Raw genomic sequence first — 15661 nt, 5'->3', positions numbered from 1 at the left:
AGGATTTACACAAGAGATGGTTTTCCAAGAGTTTTCTGGAGAGGGCACGGAGGGGGTGGAAGCTTGGAACAAATTCACGGGTGGGCTGTTCCAAGCCCAGAGTCTGGCATGCAAAGAGTCCAGGAGACCACAGCTCCAAGTCTGAGTTAACATCGCTGTCTGGCTGCCCAAACTATACTGCCACTAAACACCACGAATAGCAACGTGGTTCTCACCAGCAACACAAATGTGCTGTCATCCAACACCCAAGCATAAGAAATCTTGGGTATTTCTGGTAAGTGAGGAGTGAGGTATGTGGAAGTACACCAATCAGGTCAGCAGCACGTGGAAATTGCCTGGGGAGATGGAACCACACTCACTGCCATCCCTAAGCATCAGCCACCCTAAAGACAGTCTGCAGCAAACAGTTTGCTCGCTCATCTGTCAGAGGTGGGCCTAAATACAGACTCCCATATGCACACTCCAGGAGTATTTGGGCACCAAAGGAAATGTCTTTAAAAGCTTACCAACTCACACAGCTTCAGATCAGTACATGACAAAACACAAATGACACGATATGAAGGAGCTTGAGTACTACGTGACTGGTACATAGGAAACCACAGGGAATACTTGAGGATGCCTGGCACCACAGCTGCTTCCATTGACAAAAGCAAAGGAATCAGAAAAAGATGGAGATGTATGGATTGTAAGCATTGTACAAAATAGAAAAAAGACAAGGCAAACACCATTTCCAAAAGAGAATTCAAAGAAACATTTGCCTTTTTCATCATGAAAGGGGATAGCTCTGAAGAAGTACCAGTACCCTTGGTGCAAGAGAAACGCAGGCACAGCCTGTGCTTCAAACACCTGATAGCCAGGGAAATCCAGGAACAGATGCCACAGGGAACAGACAGACAGACGCCCTTTTCTCTTTGTACCTCTGGGTGCAAGGACGGATTCTCAGCACAGTGTTAATGGGACGGTGTGTTACCAGCACTATGCAGGGAGATGATTTGAAGGAGGAAAGCACACCCTCTGCAGGCTAAAAGTAAGTGTCTGGAGAACATTACTCCTGTGAGCCAAGAACACTTGATTTCAACAAAGATATTTGATACGCATTTTTCATAGATTTGCTGAAACACAGGAAGATGAATTCAGTATATCCAAATCAGCAGAAGAGTGTCAAATCCATCATTTATAAGCAGTTCCACTAAATTTCATGCACTGGGGTCACATCAGCCCTTCTATTCAAACACGAAAGAAAAGGCATAGAAACAAAATAAATAATATTTTTTTAAAAAAAAAAAAAAAAAGCTTGCATAAAACAAAAGATGAAGGGAAAAAAAGCAACAAAACATTTTCAGCGGTTACATCATTTTATATTATTATGACCAAATGAAAATTATTCTTTTTAATATGCCTTTTTTAAACTGGGCTTCTTCATGATATTTTCCAGAAGAAAATCATGGAAAAGATATCGGAAAACATCATTTAGTTGCCTTTTTGTTTTTTTCTTTTTGGAGCAGTTACAAATAGGTTTTAAACACTTACCATGAAACTTCCATCACCGTAAATAACTATAGAACTACAAATTAAGCATAAAATTAATTAAACACTAACAAAAGAAAAGTATACACTTTTCCAGTGTGTCCATAGAAATGATGAATGTAATTATAGTTCAGCAATTTGAGAAGAGAATATTTTGAATAAGTAGGTAATTAAGTTAAGAGAGGCCTAAAGAAAGATTTCACACTCACATTCATATGCTGAAGCAGTTTAAAAATAGAGAGTAAGAACTGCCTGACTTCACCTTTTAATTTTAGCTGGGTGATGAGCTGGTCCCAAAGACAGAAAGGCACAGCAGGATTTTTTCTCTGCAAAGTGCCCTTCGTATTTTTATGAGAAGGAAATGCAGTCTGTTCTATTAATAACCTGCTACAGCTCTAGATAAGTCTAGGCACCCTTTCCATCAGGAAAAAAGTTTTGTTTTGAGAGTATAAGTGATTCAGAGCAACAAGGAGATATACAGAAGTTGGAGAACCTCCTGACTGCCCCAGCCACTTCACAGTTAAATGAAGTCCACACAGGAACAGACATTTAGCTTTTGCATCAGTCACCTCTTGCAATTACTAAAATTGTAAGCACACCACTTTGCTCTCATGAGGAGGAAAAAGCAAATGACCAAGTTTGCACCTTGAGATAATATTAACTTCATTCTCATTTTAATTAATATCTGGAAAAGCAAACGTTGATACCAACTATCCAAAACTACACTGCAGAAAGAGGGGGGGAGTTGCTTGACACAATGCCAGCGTAACAGCTAGACTCTCCCAAAGAAGCTGGGAAAAAACACTTTTTTTTTTTTTTTTTTCCCCCCCACATAAAGAAAGATAGATTCTTCTTCTGGATATGCCTCCCTCACACTTTGCGCTTTCCTGACATCTCTGATTAACCTATCTCAAACACCAGCTTCCCAATAGCAACCCCCAGGCCGTTCAGCATTGTTTCAGCCTGGCAAATTCTTGCAGCGGGGCAGGGCTGAAACCCTTCCCAGTCACTAGCTCCACACAGAGAACTTTTCTGTCCTGCAGAGAATGGTGGAAATGGAAACGGTATTGGACGATACACATTCAAATTTTTTTGCCAATTTATTCTTGCCAAAGTGACAGCTACCCAAGTGGAGGTCCCCAATACCCTCAGCTGTGTTAGAAGCACCACCTTAAGCAAGATTAATTGTGCTTTAATGATGGTAGCAGCCTTACCGCTGAAGTCTAAGTAGGGTCCTAAGTTAACAGCGCCATGGAAACAACTCTTCTAAACTCTCCTCTTGTCTTCCTCACACGTATTCAGAGCAACAATGAGCAAGAGGATCCTTGATTTCTTTGTCCTCTTTGCAACTATGCTCAACCTCTAATTACAGATTCATATCAGGCTCTGCCTGTAAACTTGCTGCATGTGTAAATACTGGTCCCTGATTCACTCCAGCTACTCCCACGAATAATCATTTGCAGGTTTTTTTGCCGTGCAGATGCACTGCGAGTTGGTGAAAGCTCACATCAGCATCGTGCTGCTCAGCAGCCACTGAGTGAGGACACGCTGCCATCCTGAGCTGCAGCCCCTGATCTCGGTAAGCTGTTTGCCTAAAAGCACAGGAGGGCCATGCTGGTCTCTGATGACCACTTCCCACTCATTCACGTCTTACAATAAATCAGAGCACTCTTACGCAAGCAAGCCTAAGGAGATATTTGTTTGTACCCACATTCCCAGTATCTTTTGGTTTAAATCTGAAAACCACTATTATTTTCCACAACCTAGCACCATTCCCAAGTCATGTCAGAAGTTCCATATTGTTCTGAAAGCTTTTTCCACTATGAGATACAGATGAAGGGTGCTGTCTTTTCTTCCAGCTGGAGCATGCTCTGCATTTCATTTGTACAGATGCAACTAGCTTGTTTATCACTCCGAGCATTTCTAGTTCAATTGTTGGATGCCAGAACTGGCCCAGGCACCAGCAGCACCCTATCCCTGCCACAGCAGTGACATTGCACTTGACATCTCACATCAAATGACATTAAAGCACTTGAATGTAAGGATTGGAGGTGACCAATTCTCCTTGTTTTATTGAAGATCTTTAGTCAAAAATACCTCCTGACAAGAAGGCTGTCAGCTGACGTTTCTACTGTCTCCAGCATAAGTTCAACACAAAGTTTGTTGAGCGAGGTCATCACTCACTGTATCGCTATTTATAGTTACTTACTCTACCCTTATCCTAACAAGACCCTAATCAACAAAGCTTCTGATGATTTTTGTTTGAAGGATCTTTAAACATAAACAAATTATCTGTTTGTCTTGCTTTAAAAAGAATTATTTGAAAATTTATTTAAAAAATCAGGTAATTCTTCTTCCTTCCCTTTTCATATGTAATTCAGATAATGCTTCTCTTTCACCTTCCTGTGTAAAGATATCAGTGATGGGCTTTGGGGAAGAAAGACTGATTTTATGTAGTGAAGGATAAGGAGATTCATGATCATCTAGTAACTAATTTATCTTAGCCTCTTCTAGAAAGAGAAAAAATAGCTGTTTGTAAGAGCCTGCCTACAATCACACCCCTTCCTCCCACAGCCCCCTTTTCCCTTCAGCAAGGTAACACACCAGGCTCTACCAAACAGCAAGTGCATCCTTGACAAAGCAGTTCAGGTTTCCAGAAGAAACGCACACAATTTTTATTATTTGATCAAACAATCAGCCAAATTGGAGTTCGTTTCCAGAGCCCCTGCAGCAGGATCCAAGTCCAAGATCAGAACCTCTCCTCTGACTTTATTAGGCTGCCACGTGGGACCCATGTGTGCAAGGAGCATTCTTCAGGGCTTAACACAGACAATATAACCATTATAGCACTGGTTTTAAGGTATGTTTATAGAGCCTAAAGTGGTCATGGTCTCCAAGCCAGTCTTCCAGCTGCTGCAATAGCATCATCACCACCGAAAGCCCTTCCCCAAAAGAAACGCCTGCTGCTCTCATTGCTGCCGCCCATGCTGGAGAAAAAGAGTTCTTTTCTTAGTGAGGTGCTTACCCCAAGAACTGCCAGCTTTGCTAAAGCTAAATAAATAAAATTACCTCAGAGATTTTAAATTCAGAGCTGTGTCTGTCTCAGAGTTACAAGCTACTCTGTCACGTTTAAGCTTGAAGCAGCTTTTTTCCTGCCTCTCTTGGTCGTTCTGGTGTCTCTTACGAGCAGAGGCAGGCAGCAGGGGGTGAGAAGCGATGTACTCCAGGTCTCTTCAAATTCCTGAAATGTCTGGTGTCAGGACTGGGGCCCATTTGTCACAAGTCACACCCTTGGGAGCTCTCTGCCTTGTCCACTGGGAGAACAGCAGCAAGCCCTCCTCCTGCACCGTGCTGTTTGCACAAACTGCCCACGTGTAGTAAAATGTAGACACGGAGCTGATAGAGCGGTGTGCTTCTGGTGAGGGCTCCCTGGCATCCAGCTAAGAGGTGAGAAAACTAAATATAACAAACTTAAAACTACAATTATTGTAGGGGAGCCTGCCAGAGCTGCTCTGAAGCTCCTAATGGTCTGTCGGGGATTTATGGATCAGCTGTGAAAATTTACTCACAGCTAAAACTTGCCAATCAAGTCTTCGGCTTTGGAACGCTGCTACCAACTTTCTCACAATACAGCTTGGAAGTGGAGAGGCAAACAAAGCAAAACTGTTGGGTTTAATGCTTTGAAGAAGGACATACAAAAGAAAACTCTGTTATACTGAACAGATCAATAAGAAAAGTGGGAGGAATCTCTCTTTTGCGTGTTTCTCAGTATAAAAGGGCCTTCTATTATACACAGCAGGGAAGGACAAACACAGCAGTGCCAAGAACTGAAAAATGCACAGTAAGAGGCAGTATGCTGCACAGGAAAGGCTCCAAATGGCCCTGACTTACAGTTTGAAAGAGGCTGAGCTGCCACATAAGCCCACAGCTGTGAAGTTTTACACTCCAGAGTATTGCTTTTTAAACACCTGAGCTCATTAACATGCTATTAGAAAGCATACAGGAGTAAGGCCAATACTCCTCCCTGCACAGCACCACACTCTCTTTTAAATGAAAAGGTTCAATGCTAGAACACAAGGTATCCATTTTATTGATTGGCTTCCAAAGTATTAGGTGTTTCCTATCAGTGCTCGTTGTTCTTGATGCTTCTATGCAAGACTCCCAGAGACCTGGCAAAGCAGTAAGCATTCATGAAGCCTTGGAGACCTAGATGATGGGATCTGATCCTCTAAAGCCTACACGCAAAAATAATCCTCATGTGTACAAATGCTTTGCAAGCCCAGTCTCATAGCATACGCACAATATCCAAAGAGGAATTTAAGTCTTATTTACTACTGCCAAACAAACTGGATTGGCTGCTTAAGATATTTATGTAATATATAAGATGAGTGTTGCTTTACTTTGCATTATTTAAACAAAAAGAAATAAATAACTTCTAGTCCCTGAAAATTTCTGTTTTAACTTTTTTATTTGGTAAAGGAAATTCAATCCTTTAATACTTTGCAATGTGAAAAAAAAAAAAAAAAAAAAAAAAGTGATTCACGTAAATTTTATTGTCAAGTATGAAGTAGCTTGTCAGCACTTTTTACTTCTCCAGGATCTGGAAAACAAAATATTGAAATAACATCCAACACAGTGCAGAAGACATGAGAGCTGACTTGGATTCAAGTACCGCTGAACTTTTTGTTTGCACCACTTCATCTATGAATCTCTTCACCCACTGCACTGACAGAGGTATCTACAAACACCATCCCAGTCAGCCACTGTTTTCCTGCATTATTTACAAATACGTTCACCTCCAGATACATCAGGGACTCTTTCCCTAGCATAATCCACATCAGGACAACCTGAGGCAAACCTCTTGGGCCATTTCAAGGAGTCAATGGAAAGGTGCCAGCAGAAGGGTAAGCCTTGCCTGTACGGGGAGGAGGTGTTGCTACAGAATAGAATCATGACCTTGAATGAAGTGGCAAATAAAGAGAAGAGCCCAACATTTGGTTGTTGGTTGGCAGGACTGTAGAAAGCTGTAGGTGACCTTACAAGAATGTGCCATGAGCAGGGCACAAATGGATGGCGCAGAGCACAGGGATAGCGGGGTGTGAACGTTAAGATGTGTTAATGGAAGAGCTTGGAAGATAAGAGGAGCCTGGGGCAGAAAAATACCTCACCCTAGTTTGCTAATAGCTTTGTCTGAGGTTTTAGGAGACAAGTGCCACATTTCCTTCAAATCCCTTCATCTCACTGAGTTGCACTTATCCTCTGGCAAAGAATTTTAATGTGAGGCGGTAGAGGAGATCCACAACTGCAAACAATGCAAATGGACGTAATGCACAGCTCTGTTGGGACTGGAGGAAACTCCTCTGTACCAGAAGTTTTCTGCCCCCAGTCTAGTTCCAGACAGAACAGAAAGCAGGGTGACAAGCATTCAGGATCCTGTGAGATATTATATGGCATTTTGTTCTCAGTAAGTAATTTGCAGATTTTATTTTACATATTAAAAAGAGAGGCCAAAAAGAGAACAGAAATGTTGGTCAGTGTAAGAGCTATGTGTGTCATCAACCTAATAGATTTACTTAGTGTATGTTCCCCTAAGGGAAGGGCATGTTAATCAGCAGGCTGAAATAACATTTTTTTTACTGCAGAAACAGACTGTGGTCAATTTATTGCTGCTTTCCAGTATAGCATGTGCAAAAGCCCACAGAAGGGTATTTATTATCTCAATAAAGGAAACCTCAGATGTAACCTTGGCTGTCAAGGCACTTGTTGGAGAAGTACTTAAAGCCTATTTCTTAAAACAAATGTTCAAATCTATGTAAAAATACAAGAGCAACTCCTGCACATCTTCAAGGCTCTGTGTGAGAAGCAGCCCTAGCTTGCAGGTGCCATCACCACACACATCTCCCCCTCCAGGATAAAAATAACCACAAGACATAAACTTTACTTTCTTATTGAACCAAATTCAAAACATTTTACATTGTCCAAATTCCAATACTTTGCAGCCCACTGTACAGAAAACCAGGAGATTTATGGCAAGCTGAGGAAAGCTAGGACTAGAGAACATCACGCACTTTTGGCACCTAAAAAGCCAGTAAGCCAGGCAAGGGACCAGGTGAGCAGAAGTCAGCCAGAGAGCTTACTCAAAGCCTGCCCACAATACATTTTCTCCATCCATCCTGGCTGGCAGAAGACTTAAGGGAATTACTCAGGGGAAAAGGAGTTAAATATTTCCTTTTCCAAACCTTGTCTTTTCCTAGTAGGAAGTATATCCAAGATGATGAAGCAGAATCCCCATTCTTCTTAAAGTAGTCACCACCATTAACATTTAACGTAACACAGTCTAGTTTTAGAGTTAACTCCATGCAGGAGACGGACTGCACTTCACAACCCTTAGAGCTACAGTTTCACATCACTCACAGACTCAGGCAGGGATGGTGGCATCTTTGAAGTCTTCTGCAGGAGCTGGTGAGACACCTGCACGTCTTTAAACTGAGATGGCAGGTGACAAATCTGAACAGCTTCATTTGGAGACACAGCACAACCCCACCACAGCCCACTCACTGCCAGTTCAGCTCATCTCCCAAAAGGGACTTGCAGAAAATGAACAAGTCTGGCTCCCTTGGAGCTCCTCATATGCACAGGATAAAATATACAGTTTGTCGTAGCGGGATCATATCAGTTAAAGTCACATTTCACAAGTTTGTATTAAAAAGAATTAAAGCAGCAAGCCTGCCACAATAATAATTGCCTCTGTGCACTGATAATGAAACACTGATCCTTTAACACAAGCCTCTGCCCCTTTGCAACAGAATACACAATGCTTTTATTCTGCATTTGTTCCAAAGAGGCAAGATGCATTTGTAAAGTAGGCTGGGTTCATGTTGCCAGAATAGGACAGATACTAAGCTTCTCCAAAAGCCAAAGGCGCAGGTTTTCTGGTTTCACCCAGCGTGTAGTGACAGCTCCGCAGTGACGGGTCATTAGTGTGACAAGGAGAAAGCAGCTGGATACAGAGGGGCAGAGGCTAACAGAGCGATTACATCCTTAAACCAACTGTACTTGGTTACAAAGAACGGGGCAGGGGGTGTATGTGTGCGTGTATGCAGGGGAATAAAGTCAGTCGGGCAACGTGTCTAGCTGCAAATCAGCTCAGAAGAGTTAGATTCAAAAAAAACTTCAAGACGGCATAATCTTCAGAAAGAGCAGATTCTATTTGAAGAATGGAATTTTAAAGTGACTAAAATTAGTATTTCACACAAATAACCCATTTCTTACCCTGCTAAGGAAATTTCCGCAGCCTTCTATGAAATATAATCATACCTTTAGAGACTTTGTTCCTCCCATTTTGGCAGTCCCCAGGAAGGACCAGAACTAGAAGGCACTGAGGCTTTTACCCACCTCCATTCTCCTCTCCTCCAAATGGGCTTTTAGAACACAGAGAAGCATTAGCTGAGTTCCCTGCCTGCAAGTTTGAGTGAATAAAGAGGAAAAACCAAAGCACCCATTTCCCAGTCTTCCCATTGATGGGAGCAGTAGTATTAAGTTCCCAATAAAAGAGCCAGATCCAGGCAACTTAGTTACAGTAAGGAGGACTCCGCTGCCATGTGTTGTGTTCCACAAACTTCTTACTACTCTGCTTCTCATCAGCTAAGGATTATTTCACTTCTTACTTAACTTGATACTGCTGCTGTTAGCTCAGTCTCCACTAAAATATGTAAAAATAATTTTGACATTTCTGGGCAACTAAAAACTTATTGATAATAAAAGCCAGACTATACAGAAATGTTTGCATCCAAGGCACTTCTTTCAATTTTATTTTTTTTTTCTGATCCCTTTGTACCTCTGTGCTCCCTCTTCAGTCTTTAAATGCATTTTATTGAGTTCCGCACCCAACAGGCTGTTGGTTTAAAAAAAATGTTTAAAGAAAATCAGAAGATTTCAGGATAAAAAAAAATAGTAATTTTTGTTTAAACTGTAATATCTATAGAATGAATTCATCTTTGATCTTTAGGTCATACCTTATATAAGGGACATGGTGGGGCTGTTACTGGTTCCTTCCCCTACTCTTCCTCCGTCTCCCCTCAAAAAAGGGTATTTTACATGACAATCAGAAATGTTAAGAAAAAGAAATCTGAAGATAAATGAGACATTTTTGTTACCTGACACTGAAGACAGTTACCATCCCTGATGCTATTTTCTACGTTTTGTGAGCAACTGAACCTAGAGGTGCAGCACCCCCAGGTGCCCTCCCCACACACATTTCAAGTCCCGGTTTTACTGCCAGGTGAAGTATAGGAAGAGACTCAATAATTACACAATGAGTAGCCAGAAAATACAGAGGAAAAACGAGGTTCCCTCATTGTCTGTTTCCTAACACACAGAGATGACGAATGGGAAACACAAAGGGAATAACGTGGGAATAAAGTTCAATAACGTGGGTTTAGTTCCCACATTCTCTAGCGAGTCCCGCACCACCCATATTGTGCTGGCTGCTGGGTTCAGCTCCTTGCCCTTGTTTTGTTAACACCTCTCAGCTCACACAGCTACAGAGCTCGGGTTTGTTTTCACTGTCACTCAGAGAAGTTACAGTTGTTACAACACAAACTAGATGAGTTTTCAGGGCTCTGCTGGTCAAGGAAGCAACTCAGATTTTGGAGATGTGCTTTAAAAGGCAAGTAAACACACAAAGCCTGGATCAGTGACAGCAAGAAGAGAAACAGTAAAACCAGTGTTTCTCTAATGTCGTCTTGTTAAGTATCCGTTTTGCCTTTGCCATATATGCCAAACTATTTGCCATGACTAATGTATATAATGGGAGTACATTTCATATTCTATCTCTCCTGAGAGACCTTGGGTTGGAAAGAAAAAAAAAAAAAAAAAGAAAGAAAACCCTGCACTTTACACTAAACAGACAATGAAAAATTAAAAAGCACCTGCTTAAAAATAATTGAATTAAAAAAATATATATTTTTTTCCAACAAGTTTCCTCCTTGCTGCTATAGGAAATAAAGGACTCAAAGCATTCAGCACCAGCCTGCTTGCTTCTGCCTGCCCCCTAACTGGCACAAACTGATGACGACTCCGGCACAGATGTTGGAAATTCCATCTTGCTTTCAGAGGAGCTCAAAATCTCTGGGGCACAACCCCTTAGGAAAAAAAAAAATAAAAAAAATGTACATTAACTTCGTTTTCCCCCCCACTGTTTTGAGACGCCTTATTCAACGTGTAAAATAAATGTAGCCCTATATCAACACTGGGAGCTCAGAAGTGCTCCCTTTCGACTGAGCATGTATTACCCATGACAAATTATTAGAACTGAAAGCACGCAGCTAGCCATTAAAACGTACAGAGAGATTGCATTTCAATAGTCAGGCCTCCTATAATTACAGAGGTTGCTTGTGGCACGTTTTAAGCACGAACTTTCACAGAAAGCAGTCGTCATGAAACATCTTTATACTTAGACCACAACCACCACTCGGTCTTTTATTTCCAGACAGCTGCTCCATCAGCCTGCGGTGAGCCACACACCTGGAATTATTGGTGGGAGAACCCATGCACACCAGTCAATCTAACAACAGGTGATAAAAATTGTCAGATGTCATGTAAATACTGCGTTGAGTAATACCACCTCCAAATTATAAACAAAAAAAACCTTCACTTGCAGGAGCAGACCTACCTGTAGGGAGGAGAAAAAAAAAAAAAAAAAAAAAAAAAAGCAATAAAACCTTTCTGTGCAGAGCAGGTATTTGAGGACTTCTCAAAGGTTTCACATATTTGTTTCACTTGCCAGTGCTACAGGCCCTATCCTGCATTTCTACTCCTTCCACACCACCATAACAGAAATGGATGAATGCCAACCAACACCATTACAATTGTCCTTTTCCTTCTTCTCAGTCTTCTGCTTTATTTCATATGCAAGCATATGTTTTTATCAGTCATCATCAGAGTGTGCAAATTCAGGTTTTCCCTTCCCCACCAGCTTATCATTCTCAGCCCAACAACATAAGGGCTTTGGAATGCTTTTACTTTGGGAAAATTTGAATTATTTTCCCATCAAACATCACAACCACCTACTCAGATAAAAAGTTTTAACTGCTCTATAAATCTTATGATTGGACCTTTAGTATCAACTGCAGTGACATTTTCACTCGGAGGGGAAATACATACATACAGCTTAGTTCAACTTAGTTCTTATTTTATTTGGACAGGATTCAGATAGGAACATCAAGGGATTCCATTATATTTTAATATTAGAATTACATTAGAAACGTTAGAACCACCAGTTGTTTTGCAGTACAATAAAACAGCGCACATGCTATCTGCCTTGTGCAAGTTCAGCCAACAGAGCCAAAGACATTTCAGATCTCCCGTTTTGCTAAATTTCAATCCCTATTCAATGCTCAGTGTTCACAGTGAAATTTCACCAGCTGCCCACATAAGAAGTCATTTTTTAAATGACGTAGGTCTTCACCTAACATCTGTAAAAGCTTCTAAAGTATTCTGGGGGGTGGAGAGGGAAGGAATCCGGGGAGCTTTGTAAGTTTAAATGGTATAATGAAAAATAGAAGCGGTGAAAGATTCAGTTAACCAACACGCAGCATTCCGAGCTGTACCACTCAGAATTACCATTCTGTAACTGTACACTTGTTTACCACAGCTCACAAAGCAAACAGACAACAATTGGGCTTTTGTTTTTTATTAAAAAAAAAAAAAGTTAAGAAAGCCAAAATCCTCAGGAAGATGTTGATATTTTATTTCCTAGTAATGAAACCATCGTGTCTTCATTTTGTGCTGAGACAGAAGGATCATCGCTTCCCTTAGCCTCTTCAAGTATGTTATGGTGCCAGCCATTACACCTACCCCAGCAGACTAGAAATAAATAACAGCAGTTTAAGACATGCGCTGATGTGTCCCTTCCTAATAACCACCAAATGCACTGAATATCCAATTCAGATTATAAAATACAGAGAAAAGCAAAACAGAATTTGCCTGCATTTCCAAGTAAAAGCAGGGCGGAGATATAATTTTTAGGTAAACAGAGGCGCACGCTGAATTATGTCACGCGGTTACAAAACAGCGCGATCAAGTTGCAGGACCTTAGATGGAGACGCTCAACGTGTGCCATTCTGTGCCACATCACCACGACAGAGTGCAGTCAGGACACGGGACCCCTCTCCAATCTTTTCCCTGAAGATAAGCTCAAAAAGAAACCAGCTTCAAGCTCCCCTACCTAGAATTAGGAATTAGGCATGACGGGCGAAAATGGGATGGATGCCTTTGCAGATATCATGCGCCACAGGAGAAAATTAATTGTGAGGCGGTCCTGACAGATTCACCTGACCTGCACCCATGTGAAGTCTTGAGAAACATTAAATAACGAGGGCCGACAGTGGAGAGCACAGTTCAAGCTTTCAGGCCGATTTTGCACAAGCACAAGTTACCTTCTGGTTGCACTACAACTCACAGGCGGCTCTTCAGCTACCCAGCCGAATTAGGAAGCCACCATTACTGTTTCAGTTTCAGTGTGAACTTCCAAGTCTGTGTTTCCGAACAGGAGTAAAAACACGGATAATAGGAAGGATTGTTAACAGATTAAGTTACAAAACTTGCCTGAAAAACATCCGCCCGGAAAACAAAAATAAAACTAAGCTCCAAGAAGCGTAAAGGCCACCCTGCAAGGAGAATTTACCAGCGGTTTCCTACGTGTTTACAAACGATAACGCAGCTCCCGACTTACAATCAGCTCGCCGCAAAGCTGAAGCTGTGCGCACCGCTATTTATACGGCCGTGTGCTGGGCAAGTCCTTGGGGACGGGGCCGAAAGCTCTCCCTCCAGCCCCTCCGTGGCTGCTTTTGCTGCCAGGCCGGCCGAGGAGGCGATCCCGGCCTCCCGGTGCCCCCTCGCAGCCCTCCCGCTCTGCTGGGAGCCTTCCCCGAGGATTTAGGGTTAGGGGCAAACGGGGCGCGGGGCTGCCCGGGGCCGGCACAGCTCGGGTCGTGCCGCCGCTTGTGCTTCCCATGCCCCGATCGGTTCGCCTCCCGGTTCTCCTTTGCCCCAAAAAGCACGGCTCGCCCCCCCCTAAAAAAAAAGTCCTTTTATTTTCCGTCCCCCTCCGGAGGGAGAAGGGAGCAGCGGGATGCCGCCGGTGCCGTGCCCTCCGAGAGCGTGGGTTTGGGGACAGCCAGGGAGAGGTGCGGCACGGAGACACCCTCCTGGCCCCCCAGGGACCCTCGGGGGGCGAAGGAAACTCCCCTGAGCGCGCTCCCGACCCCCTCGGAACCCGCAGCGGCTTTGGGGGCGCCGGGCGCCGCCGTGGGAGCGGGGCCGGCTCCGGGCCCTTGCGGGGGGGACACCCCAGGGCGCTGCCATCCCATTGCCGAGCCGGGCCGGGGGGGCTGAAGCTGGCGGCAGCGGGGCCGGGCCGACCCCCGTCCGGGCGGCTGTCAGTCTGGGAACGGAGCGGGGGGGGGGGGGGGAGGCAAAAAGGAGGGAGGGAGGAAAAGAGGGAGGGAGGGAAAGAGAGCGCCCCGTGCCCGCCCTGCCCTCCCGTCCCCTCCCGTCCCCTCCCCGGCTTCTTACTTGTGCAGGAGCTGGGGCAGGCTGGGCGGCGGCGGCATCCTTCTGCCGGGGCCCCGGCCGGGGGCCGAGCTGCGGGCATCGCTGCGGGCATCGCTCCCCGGCCGGGCGGCGCCGCGGGGGGCCGGGGCCTGGCTCATGGCAGCGGCGGGGACCATGCGGCGGGGGGGGCGCCCGGGAGGCAAGGACGGGGGGCCCGGAGGCGGCCGCGCTCCCCCCGCCGGGCTGCAAGAGGAGGAGGAGGAGGAGGAAGAGGAGGAGGAGGAGGAGAGCCGGGAGCCCCCTGCGGCTGTGCCCGCCCTGCGGCGCCGTGCGGGGCCTCGGTGCTGCTGGCGGGGCTGGGGGCGGGCGGCGGCGCCCCCTCCCCTGGCCCGGCTCGGCCCGGCCCCCCCCCCCCCCCGCCCCACCTGAGCCCGGCCCCTGCCGCCTCCTCTGTGTGTCTGTCTGTCTGTCTGTCCGGCTGTGTGTCCCTCCGGCACCTGCCGGGGACCCAAAGGCAGAGCGCCCCGGGGGCTTTAACACGCCCCGGTGGGGGTTTTCCTGCACCGCTTCGCTCCCCTTCCCAAACCGGGGGGGAAAAAGCGTGCACGTCGCGAGAATCCCCCGGGGATAGCACCTCTGATAGCAATGCCAGCAGCCGCCTCCCCGACACGGGCTGTGTCAGCCGGCGTGGGGTCGGAGGGGAGGCTGTGCCCCAGCCCCGCAGCCGAAACAGGGCAGAAATTGTGGTGCTGGTATCGGCTGGGGCTGGACGTGTCCCTCTGGGTCTCCTTGTCCTGCTCAGGCTGAGCACCCCGACACCTCCTCTTGCATCGCCTCTGGGTGCCGGGCACCCTGCCCCCGGCAGACACCCACTAGGGGAAAGCAGAAATGCCCGGGATTTGGGGAAAATTTAATCTGAATTGAGGGGAAAGACAGGAGCGGGGGGGTCGGGCCCTCCTTCCCCCTGCACCTGGTGGAGTCACTTAGGAGCGCGCTGCCTTGTAAATGGGCTCAAAATATTGCCACCAGGGACTGGAAAATTTACAGTTCTTCGCATTCAACACGTATTTTGCCCTTAGTTCACGGATGGGAAGTACTAACCAGGTGCAAGGCAGCAGAGAACCAGGCCGTATTTCACTAGTTTCGTTATTTAGGAGTAACACAACACCCAATGAACCCGCTAAAAAGGAGTGGCAATCAGCACATGGATTTGCTCACACAACGCTCCGACAAATGCGTTCTGAGCAGTTTTGTAATGTCACTTGTTTTCGGGTTCAGCTAGGGCCGAGGGATGGTCACCATGGTGTAACCAGAAGATCTTCCAGCAAAAGACAGGTACGGTCCTGCAGGCAGGTGAGGCAAGGCATGGATTTCCCTTCTTGCCAGAGCAGCAGAGAAAGCCCTGAAGAGCCCCAGCGACAGCCCCTTCTGCTGCCTGTAATTATTTGAGGAAGTGAAAGATGGTGACTCATGGCTCGGAGAGCAGCAAGAGCACAGCTATGACACCAATGCACGGCCGTGGATTAGGAGGTGGATAGTCACAAGAACGTGTTACTTCACACAGACAGTTATATATTAC

The 15661-nt window shown here is 45.3% G+C and overlaps 1 protein-coding gene across 3 annotated transcripts in view; it reads right to left on the bottom strand.

The window, feature by feature from the left end:
• Positions 1 to 14436, bottom strand: part of RBM20 (RNA binding motif protein 20) — a 102003-nt gene extending 87567 nt beyond the window's left edge. For all 3 annotated transcript variants that reach the window (XM_084289903.1, XM_084289904.1, XM_084289905.1), the window contains exon 1: positions 14104 to 14436. In XM_084289903.1, the coding sequence (XP_084146029.1) occupies positions 14104 to 14258 (155 nt within the window). In that variant the 5' untranslated portion in view covers positions 14259 to 14436. The remainder of the gene's footprint in view (positions 1 to 14103) is intronic.
• Positions 14437 to 15661: the final 1225 nt, after the last annotated feature.

The sequence above is a fragment of the Netta rufina genome, assembly GCF_964035555.1.
Source record: "Netta rufina genome assembly, chromosome: 7".
NCBI lineage: Eukaryota > Metazoa > Chordata > Aves > Anseriformes > Anatidae > Netta > Netta rufina.
Note: the sequence above shows the minus strand (reverse complement) of the source record. Positions and strands in the feature narration are given on the sequence as shown.